We start from the raw sequence: 14,571 nt of genomic DNA on the forward strand, positions 1-14,571 counted from the left end.
TTTTGCTTTGCCGTCTCCGTGGTGGTGAGCAGAGGCACACCAGAAACGAAAAAGGGAAGAGGGATCGATGTAGGTTTACAGCACGATGAGTGTGGGCGCAAAGGGCTGCCGTTCGCAGAGGCCGACAATCAGCGCGCGGCCTCTCTGCGACCATAGTAGAGCTGAGAGAAACGGGAAGGCGAAGGTGATAAGGGAGGGATGTATTGGGTACTGGCAAGAGTCGTAGGTGTAACTTTTTTTTTCTGGCAGGTGGTGCGATCATCTTGCACTCTCGTGTGGATGTGTGCGTTGATTTCTCCGTATGTTGATAGGTTGCCGTGGTGTGCGACTTTCTGCCACATCGAAGACCATCTCCATCGACCGGGCAGCACGACGTCCGTTTTACTTCACCCTGTCTTCTTGCTCGCCGCCTTTGTCTGTGCCCAGTCTCTGTGGCGTTTTACATTGATAGTCACCTATTTCTTTTCATTTTGTGTGTGCATGTGTTTTCTTGCTTCCTCCCTCTTTCTCTTGCCAGCGAAAACACACACAAACACACAAACACACACACACACACACACACACACGCAAATGGAAGACTAACCAAAAAAAAAGGCGTCGGATAGGCCTGAGCGTTCCGGGAGTATGCGTCGCTAAGGCTCATCGTGCACCCAAACGTGATAAGGAAGAGAACAGAACTTCGTAACCACACCAAATAAAAAACAAGATTCAGGCCAAAACTGAAAGTGTGAGGCGTTTTGCATGTGTGTGTGTGCCCCTTTCTCTCGGCGTGTGCGCGCCTAACCCCGCTAAAGATTAACGAGTAATTCTGATGTTGCCCTTCTTTTTTTTTAACAGCTGCACTGCTGACCAGAGGGACACCCCTCACACTCTGCGTAGTACCCCGGCGCCCAGTACACCCCACACCGTATGCGGGGACGTACAGGCAGCCCCTCCCCCTCCCATCCCCCCGCCTGCCAGTGCCGGAACCCCACTTCTCATGGTGACAAGGCTCGAGTGCCTACGACGTGGGGAGGTGAGCGCGATGCATGGCCACTGGTGTGTCGGCGCTGGGGTCCTGGGGGTGGCGCTGGCGTAGTGGGTGACCCGCGACAGCGAACACGCTTGTGCCGTCCATGTGGTAGGCAGAGTGTCGGCGTGCCTGGAACGCATTGCACCCGGGCCTGACTGCCCTTGCTGGTGTGTGTGTGTGTGGTGTGGGGGCCTGTGCGCCACCCCTACGGGGATGCACACTAGGCGGCTGCCGGCGTGATGGGGGCGGGTGTGGGGCGACCTGCGGAGTGTGGGGCAGGGGCCGTGCTCGGATGACGGAGTCGGCGCATTGCTGCAGGGCGTGTGTGTAGGGCTGCTTGGCACCGTGCGATGTGTCTGTGACAGGGCCGGGGGTAGCGTGGAGTTCAGCTAAGCTCAGGGCACCATGGCAGAGAATGGAGTCGTTGGAGAGAAGAAAACTCTCAGAGCTGTAGTTGCTTGTTGTAGAATGGATGGGGTGCCCGTGTGTTTGCGCGGTGTGCACTGCCTTTCGAGTGAGACGATAGTGTCTCTGTGCGATGAATGAACCGAAGCGCCGCGTTGCTACCGTGTGTGGTTGTGAGTGGTGTGCGTAGCGGAAGCGTACTGTATGTGCGACACCTGAATGAGTGGAAGGGGGCATCCTCTTCGATATGTTACGAGGATTGCGGCTGTGGACTCGAGACTTTTTTTTCCATGTTTAGTCGCTGCGCGTGTGAGCAGCGTATCTGTGCACACCACTTGCAAGTACTCGGCGCCACACGGATAGGCCCATGCTTGTGTGTGGTGCACCCTCCTGACCTTTCTTTTTTTGTTATGTGTGTTCAGTACGCTTCCTCAGCTTACATTACTGGCTATAGGAAGGTCTGCTTGTGCCGTAGTGTGCGCACTTGTGGTGTGTGGTTGTCGATCGATGACGTGTAGCACTCACCCACCGTGTGGCATGCGTATCTCAGGTGGCGTGGCTGTTGCATGTAGACGCGCCAGGCGGGCGCGGAGGGTGTCGTGATCGAATGTCGAGCACTGATGGCGAGAGAGGCTGAGCGCGCGCGCGGGGTGGGGAAAGATGGCAAGCGTAAGAATACCCGGGAGAGAGGGGAGGGAGGGGCAACGGCGCCGTGTTCGTACGTGTGCTTCATCCGTTGGTTAGTCACCACGACGACGACGTAGGCGCTCTCTCTTTTTCCTCCTTTCACCGTCACTGAATCTGCGCATGTTTGTGCAGAGGCGCGTGTAGACACATCCGTCTGGGTGCGTGCGAAGCTGCAGTAGCACACAAAATGGACGTCGCTCGAGTGCCACTGCACCGCGTGTATGCCTACAGGGCTTGCGCTCGCCAACACATCTCGTTGTAGCCAGCAAGCGTGAAGACGTTCTTTTTTCCCTACTCTGCTTTGCGCAACGTGCACTCTCCATGCCCCGTCTCCTCCACATGCCTCTCCCGGTCATTTTTCGACTCGTCACCTCCGCTGCTGCGGATGCGGCATCGCTCACGGATTCCAAGTCGGATGATGCTGTGTGAGAGCACTTCTGTGGACGCTGCGTGCTTGACTCTCCCTGTATGCACCTCGTTGTTGCACATCTCTGTACCCCTTTTGCTGATCTTGTTCTCGCTCTCGATGCCACGCTGCTTGCTTGATGCTCCTCCGGTCTCTCTCCCGATCTCCTTTCCATCTTGCGCCTGCCTTTTCTCCTTTGGCTTTCACGGGCGTGCGACGCACCAGTGCCAACGCCGCACGGGCACTCATACGCCCACCCACGCAGGCACACACCTACGAGAATGGTTGTTGGGTTTGGGTGATATGCGAAGGAAATAGATCAAGCCCTGACTTGAAGGAAACAACACCACCAGGAACGAAACGGCGGATGGTCACAGAGCCTGGAGCATACGTCGTACAGTGAGACGTGGGCGCTTTATTGTTCCGTCTCTGTCTTCAGAGTCCAAGGCGGCTCCGTGTGCCTCTTCCTCACTGACCATTGACAAGCGCCGCACTTGATCGTAGCGGGAGACAGAAAAGTGGTGGTGCGCACAGTACAGCTTAACGCGTCATCGCGAGGTCGTAATCTCGTGAGGTGGGCGGGCTGTGCAACAGGCCAAACGTGATATCGCCAAGGCAACTCTATATCTCTGACACACATAATCACGGTGAGGGCCTGGAGCTTCACCAATAGCCTCACTTAATAGATCCCCCGCCTACCGCGTCCGCGCTCTCTCAGCAAGGGTACGGAGGGAAGGTGCCAGGGGGGGAGCATGTCCATCGCCGCGTCGTCCTTCATGGTGGAGAGGACCGGCACGTGCGCCGTGTTGGATGTGCGTCATCGCACCGTTATTGTGGCCATCGAAGCAGAGTTGCTGGATTCCTCGGCATCGGCGCCGGATGGCGAGCCCACGCCTTACGTCCTGTGGGCTCTGACTATCCCCATGCGAGTGGCCTGCTTTGCGGACGGCCTCTACACGGCCACCGTTCCCGTGCCTCTCGCCTTCGCAAACTGTGTGCCCGGAACGCCGCGTCGCCGCGTCGTCGTATCTCTGCAGCGCTGGGACCTTAGCGAGGGCACTCGCTCTGCGCTTCTGCTGGCTCCGCTCGATGCGCCTTCGGTGCTTGTTCGGGAGGTGCTGGAAGAGGCCCTCGGCGTGCGTCGCGCAGAGGCACAATCGCCGCCGCCATTGGAGATTGTGCCGGTGGTGCGATGGCGGTTGAGTGGGACGGAGATGCTATCGCCCGACCTACTGGGAGAGGCTGAGTGGCAGCCCCTCCTACACCGGCGATGGTATGAACTAAAGAGCTACGTCCGCCAGGGTACCGTGGTCCCCCACTATTCTGCGAGGGCTGGCCGTCGCACAACCAATGACGCTGGCAGCCACCACAGCAGCGCTGGCTCCTTGAACGGTGGCTCCCCCACGTCTACCGGCGTCATGTTCGCTGGCGACGTGAAAGAGGCTGACGCCGTATCGGTGAACAGGGCTTGTATCAAGTGGACGGACGGTGTGGTGGGCCTCTGGGACGAGGTGAAGCCGTATTACCGCGTTTACCAGCCAGCACGGCCGGAGAAGACGATTCGGGTGCGCCGCTTTCCTCATCGGTACGCAGACGTAGTGGGGGAGGTTCCCTTCGGGCAGCGTATCGAGGCCTTTGGCCGCGCCACAGACCCCTTCACGGCGGAGCAGTACGTCCTCGTGTACCTCCCAGCTGAGGAGGCCTTTGCGACACACATATGCACGTACCTTCTCACTTACGTGGAGGAGGGGCGGTACATCTGGGGCTGGTCGAAACTGTCAGGGACGAGTGGACTGCCGTTGTTGGTTGAGGCTGAGGACAACGACGCGGGAGCTGGCCACATCCCTGCCGGGCCAGGTAACGGCTGCGCCATCGCGTCACCCGCCCGTAATACGCGCTCAAGGGTGCAGGAAGGCGATGGATCGGGTGTCATGCCTCTCCCAGAGCCCACGTTCTACACTCCTCTCCGAGACGGTCGCCCAGTGAGCATTCGGTCCAAGCCGTTCATGTCGTCGCCGGTGTTGCGAGAGATGGATACGAACGAGGTGCGGGCGGCGGTGGCTCTGGTGACAGTGCCGCTGCGCCTCCCAGCGGACTCAACGGGCGCGCCTGTCAACCACGTCTTCCTGGAATGGCAGGATGGCGGCTACTCCCTGCTGCGGAATGCGACGGAGTCCTTCCTGGCGCCGGTGCAGTTGTCGCGGGTACCGCGCCGCTTCCCCATTCGTACGCGCAGCGGCGGCGATGACGGCACGGCAGTCACGCCGGAGGTTTTGGATCTCTCCCGGCAACGCAGCCACGCGCACAGGCACTCTTCGGGCGCTTCGGAGGACAAGGATGAGGAGGCAAAGCTAGCTGAGATGATGCGGCCACACCGCACGTCGACGCGCGTGGCTGTTGACGCTTCCCTGCTGAGCCCGCATTCCCTGCCAGCGTGTCTGCAGGAGTCCCTGAGGAGGGGAGTGGTGCGGCTGGAGGACTTGCCCGCCATCGGGGACGATAGCGAGGCGCATCAGAGCGACGGCAGCGGTGCCTGTTGAAGGCCGAGCAGTCGTCCTGCTCTTTAACCCTCCCCCCACCACTTCCTCTCAGCCACTGCACGCGTGACTCTTCCCTCTTTTGCGAGTTGTGGGCAAGCAATGACGGACGCGTGGGGGATGCGCGGCGGTAGTGATAAGGTAGACCTTTTCGTGTCTGTCCGTTGCGTACCACGTATGCCGCATACGAAGATCAGGACACCGCCACCGCGGTTGTCTGTGGTCGGCGCACGCAACACGAGTCAGGTCAAGTAAAATCCAAGAGAGTACATGACACGAACACTGTAGATAGGTGCGATGATGTACAGTCATTGGGCATCATGCTCCACGTGACGCGTTCCTCTCGCCCTCTCCCCCTTCAGACACTCTCACGTAGCTTAGGACACGTAGCGGCATCACATCCATGTGTGTATGTGTGTCGTACCGCACCGCAATTAGCCGACCGATGCACATAGAGTTATGTGGGGCACCATGAGCGTAAGCGGCGGAACGGTCATAGAGTCGCTGTCACCGCTTCTTTGTCTCCCGCAGGCCTGCACGGGTCATTGCAGACGTCGTCTTTCCTGTGCACTCTCCACCTCTTTCCTTTTGCGAGACATCACATGGTACACGCGCACTTCGCTGCTGCTCTCTCTCTATACGCCTACTCTTTCCTCCACCCTCCTCGCTGCTTCATGTGTGCGCATCACACTCGCGCTTCAGTATGTACAGTTTCGTTTTCCAAGTGTGCCTAGGTGCGCCTGCATTGATTTCTCTGTCGAAACACATCATTGATTCATGGTGTCCTCCACTCCCCCACCCCTCTCTCCCGCCCGCTCGCTCTCGACGTGTATTTCTTCTCTTGTTGTTCCCTCACTCGAGAGAGGGAACCCTCGAACGCGCACGCCGGCGCCCACAGAAACAACAACCAAGAGGGAGGCCGAAGCAGATCGGACATTTGACACCCCCTTCTCCTCCGACGGGTAGAGTTGCCTCGCTGTGAAGGGCGGTAACAGAGATCGCGAACGGCAACAAGCAACGGCACCACTCGCAGGGGGTGGTGGCGTGACGGTGGCCACCCAGCGGCTTTGCGGCGCAATTCTCTTCTTTTTGCCCAGTCTCGTCTTTCTTTTGTGTGTCTTCTCAACGAGCTGCGCGGCCTCGCAGGACGATTTCATCGGGTGTGTCATCTCGTCTTCACCTTTCGCGGCCTCCTCTCTTCTCCCGTCTTTCCGCGCTGTTCACGGCCATTTGGGCACGACTCCGCAGTACAGCACCTTCTCCCTCGCTCCTCTGTCCTCACTACCTTTGTGTTGTGTGAACCCTTCCCTCAGGCACACCTTACCCTCTGAAGACGACAGCGCAGAGCAGACACCCCCCCTCCTCCTCCCTATTCGCAGACTCACGTGTGTGCGTGTGTGCGTGGCTCATCCTGCGAGGTAGCGTCTCGGCGTCCTCTCCATCCCTTTCTTCTTTTCGCTTCGTTTTTTTTTTTTGCACAGGTGCGTGCGTGCGGTTTGTGAGGATTCAAGCGACTTTGTGTGAGAGCGGTGCCCCCCTTCCCCCTCCGCCGTTTCTCGTGCGCGTCCTCTCCTCTCCACCACACACACACACACATTCATCATTGTCGGCGGCGTACAGTGCACTTGCTTGTGCGTATCTGTGTTTACCAGGTGTTGACCATCACGTGTTCTTGGCTTTATTGTTGGTCGACTTCTCCCGCTCCGCTTCCCCATTTTACTTTCAAATTGTCCCTGTGTGTGGTGGATTATCGCCGCTCTCGGGGTGCCCTTCGTCCCTTCCCTCTGCCTGCTGCCCTCCCCTCTTCTTCGCTGTATCTACTTCTCGGTCTTCACCTTCCGCTGCTGGTTGCTCACAAAACGCCGCCTTTTCGGCCTTGTCGGAATCCCGTGCGACGTGACGCGTCTATCCCAGCCTCTCACGCTTCGCTCACCTGTAATCTGATTGCCCACACGCACCTAATACGCGTTTTTGACCTTCTTCGAGTTTCTCGTTTTCCGACTCATATAGGTAGCGAAACGTGGGTGCGTGTGTGCGTGTCAGTGCACCAAGGCGAGATCGCACTCGGGTAGTGTCGTAGATTGCGCAACGGGGGAAGCAGTAGGCTGAGAGGGCACCGTTGAGGCGGATACCCGCGGCAGACGTGCTCTCCTCTCCCCACAGGAGCTGATCACAAGTGACGAGAGGCAAAGCACGAATCGAGCGAGGCCTCGTCACTGAACCATTCGCTCCCACACACTGTCGACCACACACACACACACAGAAGCAAAGGTGCCCTCTATACACGTTTTTTTTCTTTGTTTCGTTTTCTTCTGTTGCGTCTCCCTGCGCCACTTTGCTCTGCTTCGTTGCTTCGATTGCCGACATCTCTCCCCAGGAGACACACGCACCAACGCATCGTACAACCGTTTTTCTTTTTCGCCTCATCTTATTTCCGTGACGTCGCCCACGTCGCATGATGGCGGCATCTTCTCACCACGAAACACCGGACAGCGGCGAGGTGTTTGAGGACCACGAGTTTAACAAGAACAACGCTGGCATCACAGATGATTGGATCTCGATCAAGCAGCTGTACTCAGCTGGTGTGAACCAGCCGCTGCTGCCGGAAGCATTCTCGCGCGAGCAGTTCGGCCAGGGCAACCACTATGAATGCTTCATGATATCGGCACTTGCAACGCTGATCCGCTTCCCGGATGTGATCCGCAACTGCTTTGTGACGAAGAAGGTGCGCCAGGATGGTCGCTACACGTTCCAGTTCTTCCGCGGACAGGAGTGGGTGAGGGTCGAGATCGACGACCGCATCGCCATGGAAGAAGGTGAGGTGCTCTATGTTCGTTCCCCGACCGAGCACTGGTGGCCGCTGCTGCTGGAGAAGGCGTACGCGAAGTTCTACACCGCCTACGACCACCTCGAGGGCTGCACCCTTTTAGAGACATTCCACGATCTGACAGGCAACCCGGTGCTGAACATCCCCATGGACGCCAAGCTGGCCAAGGCGGCAAACTGCAATGTACTTGAAGGGCGCTATTGGCTCGACTTAGCGCAGCGCATCCAGTCTGGCGAGTTTGTCGCGTCAGCTCTCACCAAGGATGTGGAGGTGGAGACCATGGGCCTGCAGCGCGATCAACAGTACGGCATCCTCAACATCTTCTCCCTCCACGGCACATCGGCGCTGGATGACATCGTAATTCATATGCACAACCCCTTCGAAGATGACGAGTTTCGCTACACTGGCCCCCTCAACACGCAAGACTCAGCGTGGTCGGAGAAGCAGCGCGTCAAGTACGACGTCGGCAACCCGCGCTCCATTTTCCTGCCGCTGAACATTTTTCTCCGCATCGTCAACTCGATGCAGCTGTGCTACATCAGCACCGTCGTCTCGGATGCGACATACTTTGAGGACGAGTGGAAGGGTGAGTCGGCCGGCGGAAACCCGAAGTACGTCACTTGGCGCAAGAACCCGCTCTATTACATCAGCAATCACGGCACGGAGGCGGTGACGCTCTCCTTTGTGGTCAAGCAGGAGGACCAGCGACACCTGAAGGGCCCGGAGGAGATAACCACGTACAAGCAGTGTGGCATGATACTTTCCCAGTGCTCCTACCCCTACCCGATCCCGACCTTCTGGGTGACCGGTAACAACCACAAGCACATTCACAAGAGCCTTCTCCTCAACTCGCGCGAGGTGGCGAGCAGCGTCATCGTTCCGCCGCAGTCACTCTGCTACCTTGTGCCATCCTGCATGCATCAAGGCGAAGAGGCCAAGTTCCTGCTGTCCGCCCACCGCATGGTCCACGAAGACTACAGCAACGTCACCATGAAGAAGCTCACGGTGCCCGAGATGGACTGGGAGAACCCTGCCACAGGAACGGTACAGCTGCAGATGCGCACCAAGGACCGTCTCGACTTCTACGTCGATGAGCCCGCCGACGTCCACATTCTTCTTCACCAAACAAAGCCCTACGTGAGCAAGTCCGGTGGTGATGCCATTGCGCAGGACTACATGGGCATGTACCTCTACGACGACACGGACCGCAAGATAGCCGGCGTGCACGCTGCCACGAACTTCCGTGAAACGAGCATCATCCACCGCCTCCCCCGCAGCGGTCGCTATGCCATCTCCATCACGTGCCCGCGCGGCACGGGCCACATACCCGCCAACGTCACTATTGTGTCTTCCTTTGGCAGCCATATTCGCCGCGTCAATGCACCAGCGGACGCCACCGTACTGCCAGATGAAGTGGAAAGCGTTGCAGATAGTGAAGACGTAGACACGCGAGCCGCTCGCATCGACTACAACCCGTTCCAGGAACCGCTAGTGGATGTGTGTGAGCACCCAGACAGTAACGTGCCATTTGAGGATCGTGAATTTATGCTGAGCAACCGAGATGCGACATCGGAGCCGTGGGTGCACATTGGCGACCTTTACCCCGAAGGCAAGGCGAAACCGCTGCTGCCGGACGAGCTGAGTCGCGACCAGTTCGGGCAGGGTGCGATGTACGAATGCTGCTGCCTTACTGGGTTCGCCACTCTCATCGAGAACCACCCCGACGTGATCCGCAACTGCTTCATCTCGAAGAAGCCGCGCAAGGACGGCCGCTACACGTTCCAGTTCCACCGCTACGGGCAGTGGATCAAGGTGGAGATCGACGACCGCATTCCGATGGTGAAGGGCGACACGGTGTTCTGCCGCTCGCCGACGCACCACTGGTGGCCGCTGCTGCTGGAGAAGGCGTACGCGAAGTTCTACACGCGTTACGAGAACTTGGCGGGTTGCTCGCTTGGTGAAATGTATCACGACTTCACTGGGTGCCCTGTCATGAACACGCCGCTGGACGAACTGACAGCAACGTCGGTCGGGCTCGATATAACATCTCCCGTTTACTGGGTGGGGCTGCGTGACGAGCTACGCACGACAGCCCTGGCGGCCCAATGTGGCGACAACACAGAGAGTCTCGGCCTAGCACCTCACCAGTTTTACGGAGTCCTTGACATTCTACCCACCTCTTCTCCCCCTCGTACCCTTAGCGAGGTCGTTGTGCAGCTGCACAATCCTTTCGTGGAGATTTACACTGGCCCCATGTCCGACCCGGCAGATCCGCGGTGGGCGTCGCGAGAGATGCGCCACTGCCACGCCACGCAGAATACCATCTTCGTGCCAGTCGACGTCTTCTTGCGCTCTTTTTGTACCATCGCGCAGGCTCATCTTCGCGGGCTCATGGAACCGTGCTGGAGCTTCCACAGCGAATGGGGTGACGGCACGAATGGTGGCAACCCGTCGCTGCTCACGTGGCGCGAAAACCCGCTATACATTGTTCGCAACACACGCAGCGAGGCAGTGGAGGTGATTGGCATGATACGGCAGCCGGACAAGCGGCACCAGTTACACGTGTTGCCCGAGCTGAGTTACGTGCGGTGCGACCTCCTCCTCGCACAGAGCATGGAGACGGATTCGATTCCGACGTACCTCGTCACCCACAACAACCACCGAGTGGTGCACAAGCGCGTCTTCCTCAACTATCGCGAGGTGGCGAGCAAGATTCGTGTTCCGCCGCAGTCACAGTGCTACCTTGTTCCAACAGCCATGTACCATGAGAAGAGCATCTTTCTGCTCTCGTACTGGTTCCGGACACCAGCGGACGAGGGCGCGGTGAGCATTGAACGCCTTCGCGTCAACGTCGCACGCGACTTGCCGGCTGTCAAGCACTTCACACTGGCGCCCGAAGGGAAGGATAGAGTCGACTTCTTCGTCGATGTGCCGACGGACGCCCATATTCTTCTCTCGCAATGGAACCGCGACGCGCGTGGCGGTAGCGACGTGCGCACCGACAACTACGTTGGCATGTATCTCTACGATGACGCAACCCAGCCGGTGGCGCAGGTGTCGGCGGCGTCGAATTTGAAGGAAATCAGCCTGGTGACGCACCTGCCTGCTCACGGCCACTACGTACTCTCCATTACGTGTCCGGCGGCGCGCGACGAGGAGGTGAAGTGCCGAGTTGAAATTGTGTGCGTCGAGATGGCACGAGTGCGCATCGCAGACGTGTACGAGAACCCGCCGAGCTCTGATGAGCTCGAGGAGGAGCCCCCGCTTGCACTAGTCGACAGTGATACGGCACGGGGTGATGCTCGCAACGGCACTCAGTCTGTGGAGGCAGCCGTGGAGACGCGACCGCCTGCAAATACGGAGGCGGAGGAAATGGAGAAGACGCCGTCGCTCTCGTTTATGCGTCCGCGATACAGGGGGATCTTGACGGAGGACCTCCCGCTCATGGAAGCCCCCGCCTTTGCAAAGATGGCGGAGGAGAGAGAGCAGCTGAAACGACACGCTTCGCAGCACGCGGCACACATAAACTCTCTCGAGAATAAGATGGAGGACATGGCAACGAGAATGGCCGATGACATGCACGACCAGGAGCGCGCTTTCCTCGGAGCGGAGGTGGAAGGGGTACCGCTGGAGCTGCTTCCGTTGTGCGAGGACGAGGAATTTATTGGGCTAGAGCACGAGGTACGAGTTGCCATGAAGGATCTGCAGAAGAATGGTGACGACGTCGTGGCACTGCGCAAAACGCTCGAGGAGCGGGCGAGAGAGATGGCAAGGAAGGTAAAGGAAAGCGAGCGCAATCTCTTCCTCAACCCCATGCCTTTGGGAATCTCATGTGATGATTTACCGCTTGACACCGACCCAGAGTTCCACGCGCTCGAGGTGGCGCGGCTGCGCGAGCGCCTGGAGGAGTCGTGCGACGAGGCGAAGATTCGCAAGCTGAACGACGCCCTCAACGACCGTGCCGAGGACTTGGCAACGGCGAAGCTCGCGGCAGACCGGCAGTATTTGAATCCAGAGCATCTGCGCGTCGCGGTAGAGGAGCTACCGCTGAACGAAAATCGCAACTTTATTCTCAAGGAGGCACTGCGACAGGAAAAGCTGAAGAATTCGCGCGAGTGCGCCGCCGCTATCGCTACGTTGGAGAGTGAGCTGAATAAAATGGCGAAGGGGATGGCGGCAGAGATGCTGGCCAAGCAGCGCCCCAGCTACCTCGCACCGGAACACCAGGGACGGCGCATTGAGGATCTGCCGCTCAACGACAACGACGACTTCATCGAGAAAGAGCGAAGGCGACGTGACTTGTTGAAGCAGCCCAGTACGGACATGGACGCGGTGGCGGCGATTGAAGGCGAGCTGAATACAATGGCGGATGCGATGGCGAGAGCGATGAACGCAGCAGAGCGCCAACAGTACATGAAAGCTAGCTACTATCACAAGACCCTGAGTGAGCTACCTCTGAATACTGATCCCATCATCACCAGACTGGAGGCTCAACGCGCACGACTAAAGCGCGACCCGGTGCGAAACGCAGAAGCCGTTTACACGACTGAGGCAGCGATTATCAGCCGTGCTGAGACTCTGGCAAGGGCGATGATCAGTGACGAACGCGCGAGACTCTATGGCAAACCGAGTGGAGTGCCCGTCAACTTGCTTGACCTCGATGACGACCAAGTCATCCGACGTCTCGAGGAGGAGCGCATGGAGCTCTTAAAGATGCCCAACACGGACCCCTGCGCCATCGCCAGCAACGAGGAGAAGTTGAAAGCCCGCGCGGCAAAGATTGCAGAGGACTTTTGTGATAACATGCGGGCCCAAATCACGGGTGAAGTGCGCCGAAGCCCGTCTGTTATGTCCATCAGCAGTGACGCACCGTGTCAAGACCTGGAGGAAAAGCTCTACGCTCTCATGTCCGAGGATCCCATCGCCAACGAGGACCAGATCAGCGATATCAAGGATGCCGTTCGCAAGCGACACGCTGAGCTAAAACGGCAGGCCGTCCTAGTACTGCGCGACTTCCTTGACGAGAAGCCCTTCGGCATCCCGTTGACTGAGGTAGGTCATGACAACGATCCTGAATACATGGAGAGAGAGGAAAAGCTAAAGAAGGGCCTGGTCAACAAGCTGCCTGCAGCGCAGATCACGTCCATTCAGGAAGGCATGCAAAACCGCGTGAACGAGCTGGCAGCGGAGGAGCTAGCGCGACGCTACCCATTCATCAACACACGCCCAGCTGACATCACTCTCGCCGAGCTGCCGGTCGTAGGCACAGACCAACCTTTCTGGAAAGCCATCGACAACTTTGAAAAGGCGATGGCACACCACACGACGACCACGTCTAAGCTAAACGCCTACGAAAAATCTGTGAACGAACGACTAGACGAAATCGCACAGGCAACCAAATGGAAAGCGCGTGAGGACTTCCTTGACTCCAGACCAGGCAACGTACCTGTGAAACTAATTCCACTCGACAACGATCCTCCATTTGTCGCCCTCGAGACAAAGCGCCGCATCAGCATACAATCCGGCACAGACCTCAACTCGAAGGAAATAAACAGCCTTGAAAACGATCTAAGGACTCGCGCGCGCGACCTTGCGTGCGAGAAGAAGTGGGCGGACCGCGACAGGGTGCTGGACCCGAGGCCGGAGGGCGTGCCGCTGCGCTGCATCCCGCTGGACGAGGACGCGGAGTTCGTGGCGCTGGAGGACCAGTGGCGCGACCTGCTGCGGGACCCGGAGCGCGGCAGCGCGCCGCTGAAGGACCTGGAGAGGCGGATGAACGACCGCGCGCACGACCTTGCGTGCGAGAAGAAGTGGGCGGACCGCGACAGGGTGCTGGACCCGAGGCCGGAGGGCGTGCCGCTGCGCTGCATCCCGCTGGACGAGGACGCGGAGTTCGTGGCGCTGGAGGACCAGTGGCGCGACCTGCTGCGGGACCCGGAGCGCGGCAGCGTGCCGCTGAAGGACCTGGAGAGGCGGATGAACGACCGCGCGCACGACCTTGCGTGCGAGAAGAAGTGGGCGGACCGCGACAGGGTGCTGGACCCGAGGCCGGAGGGCGTGCCGCTGCGCTGCATCCCGCTGGACGAGGACGCGGAGTTCGTGGCGCTGGAGGACCAGTGGCGCGACCTGCTGCGGGACCCGGAGCGCGGCAGCGTGCCGCTGAAGGACCTGGAGAGGCGGATGAACGACCGCGCGCACGACCTTGCGTGCGAGAAGAAGTGGGCGGACCGCGACAGGGTGCTGGACCCGAGGCCGGAGGGCGTGCCGCTGCGCTGCATCCCGCTGGACGAGGACGCGGAGTTCGTGGCGCTGGAGGACCAGTGGCGCGACCTGCTGCGGGACCCGGAGCGCGGCAGCGCGCCGCTGAAGGACCTGGAGAGGCGGATGAACGACCGCGCGCACGACCTTGCGTGCGAGAAGAAGTGGGCGGACCGCGACAGGGTGCTGGACCCGAGGCCGGAGGGCGTGCCGCTGCGCTGCATCCCGCTGGACGAGGACGCGGAGTTCGTGGCGCTGGAGGACCAGTGGCGCGACCTGCTGCGGGACCCGGAGCGCGGCAGCGTGCCGCTGAAGGACCTGGAGAGGCGGATGAACGACCGCGCGCACGACCTTGCGTGCGAGAAGAAGTGGGCGGACCGCGACAGGGTGCTGGACCCGAGGCCGGAGGGCGTGCCGCTGCGCTGCATCCCGCTGGACG

At 59.4% G+C, this 14,571-nt stretch overlaps 2 protein-coding genes across 2 annotated transcripts; both read left to right on the forward strand.

The window, feature by feature from the left end:
• Positions 1–3,262: 3,262 nt before the first annotated feature.
• On the forward strand, positions 3,263–5,050 carry LMXM_27_0480 (conserved hypothetical protein; the record flags this gene model as incomplete). The annotated part of the gene is made up of 1 exon (XM_003876573.1): positions 3,263–5,050. One exon carries the CDS (start codon positions 3,263–3,265, stop codon positions 5,048–5,050), a length of 1,788 nt encoding a protein of 595 aa, XP_003876622.1.
• Positions 5,051–7,505: 2,455 nt separating this feature from the next.
• On the forward strand, positions 7,506–14,571 carry LMXM_27_0490 (putative calpain-like cysteine peptidase; the record flags this gene model as incomplete). The annotated part of the gene is made up of 1 exon (XM_003876574.1): positions 7,506–14,571. A coding segment is annotated over one exon (7,066 nt), but the record flags the coding sequence as incomplete, so codon positions are not given.

This window comes from Leishmania mexicana, chromosome 27 (assembly GCF_000234665.1).
Source record: "Leishmania mexicana MHOM/GT/2001/U1103 complete genome, chromosome 27".
NCBI classification, from domain to species: Eukaryota; Euglenozoa; class Kinetoplastea; order Trypanosomatida; family Trypanosomatidae; genus Leishmania; species Leishmania mexicana.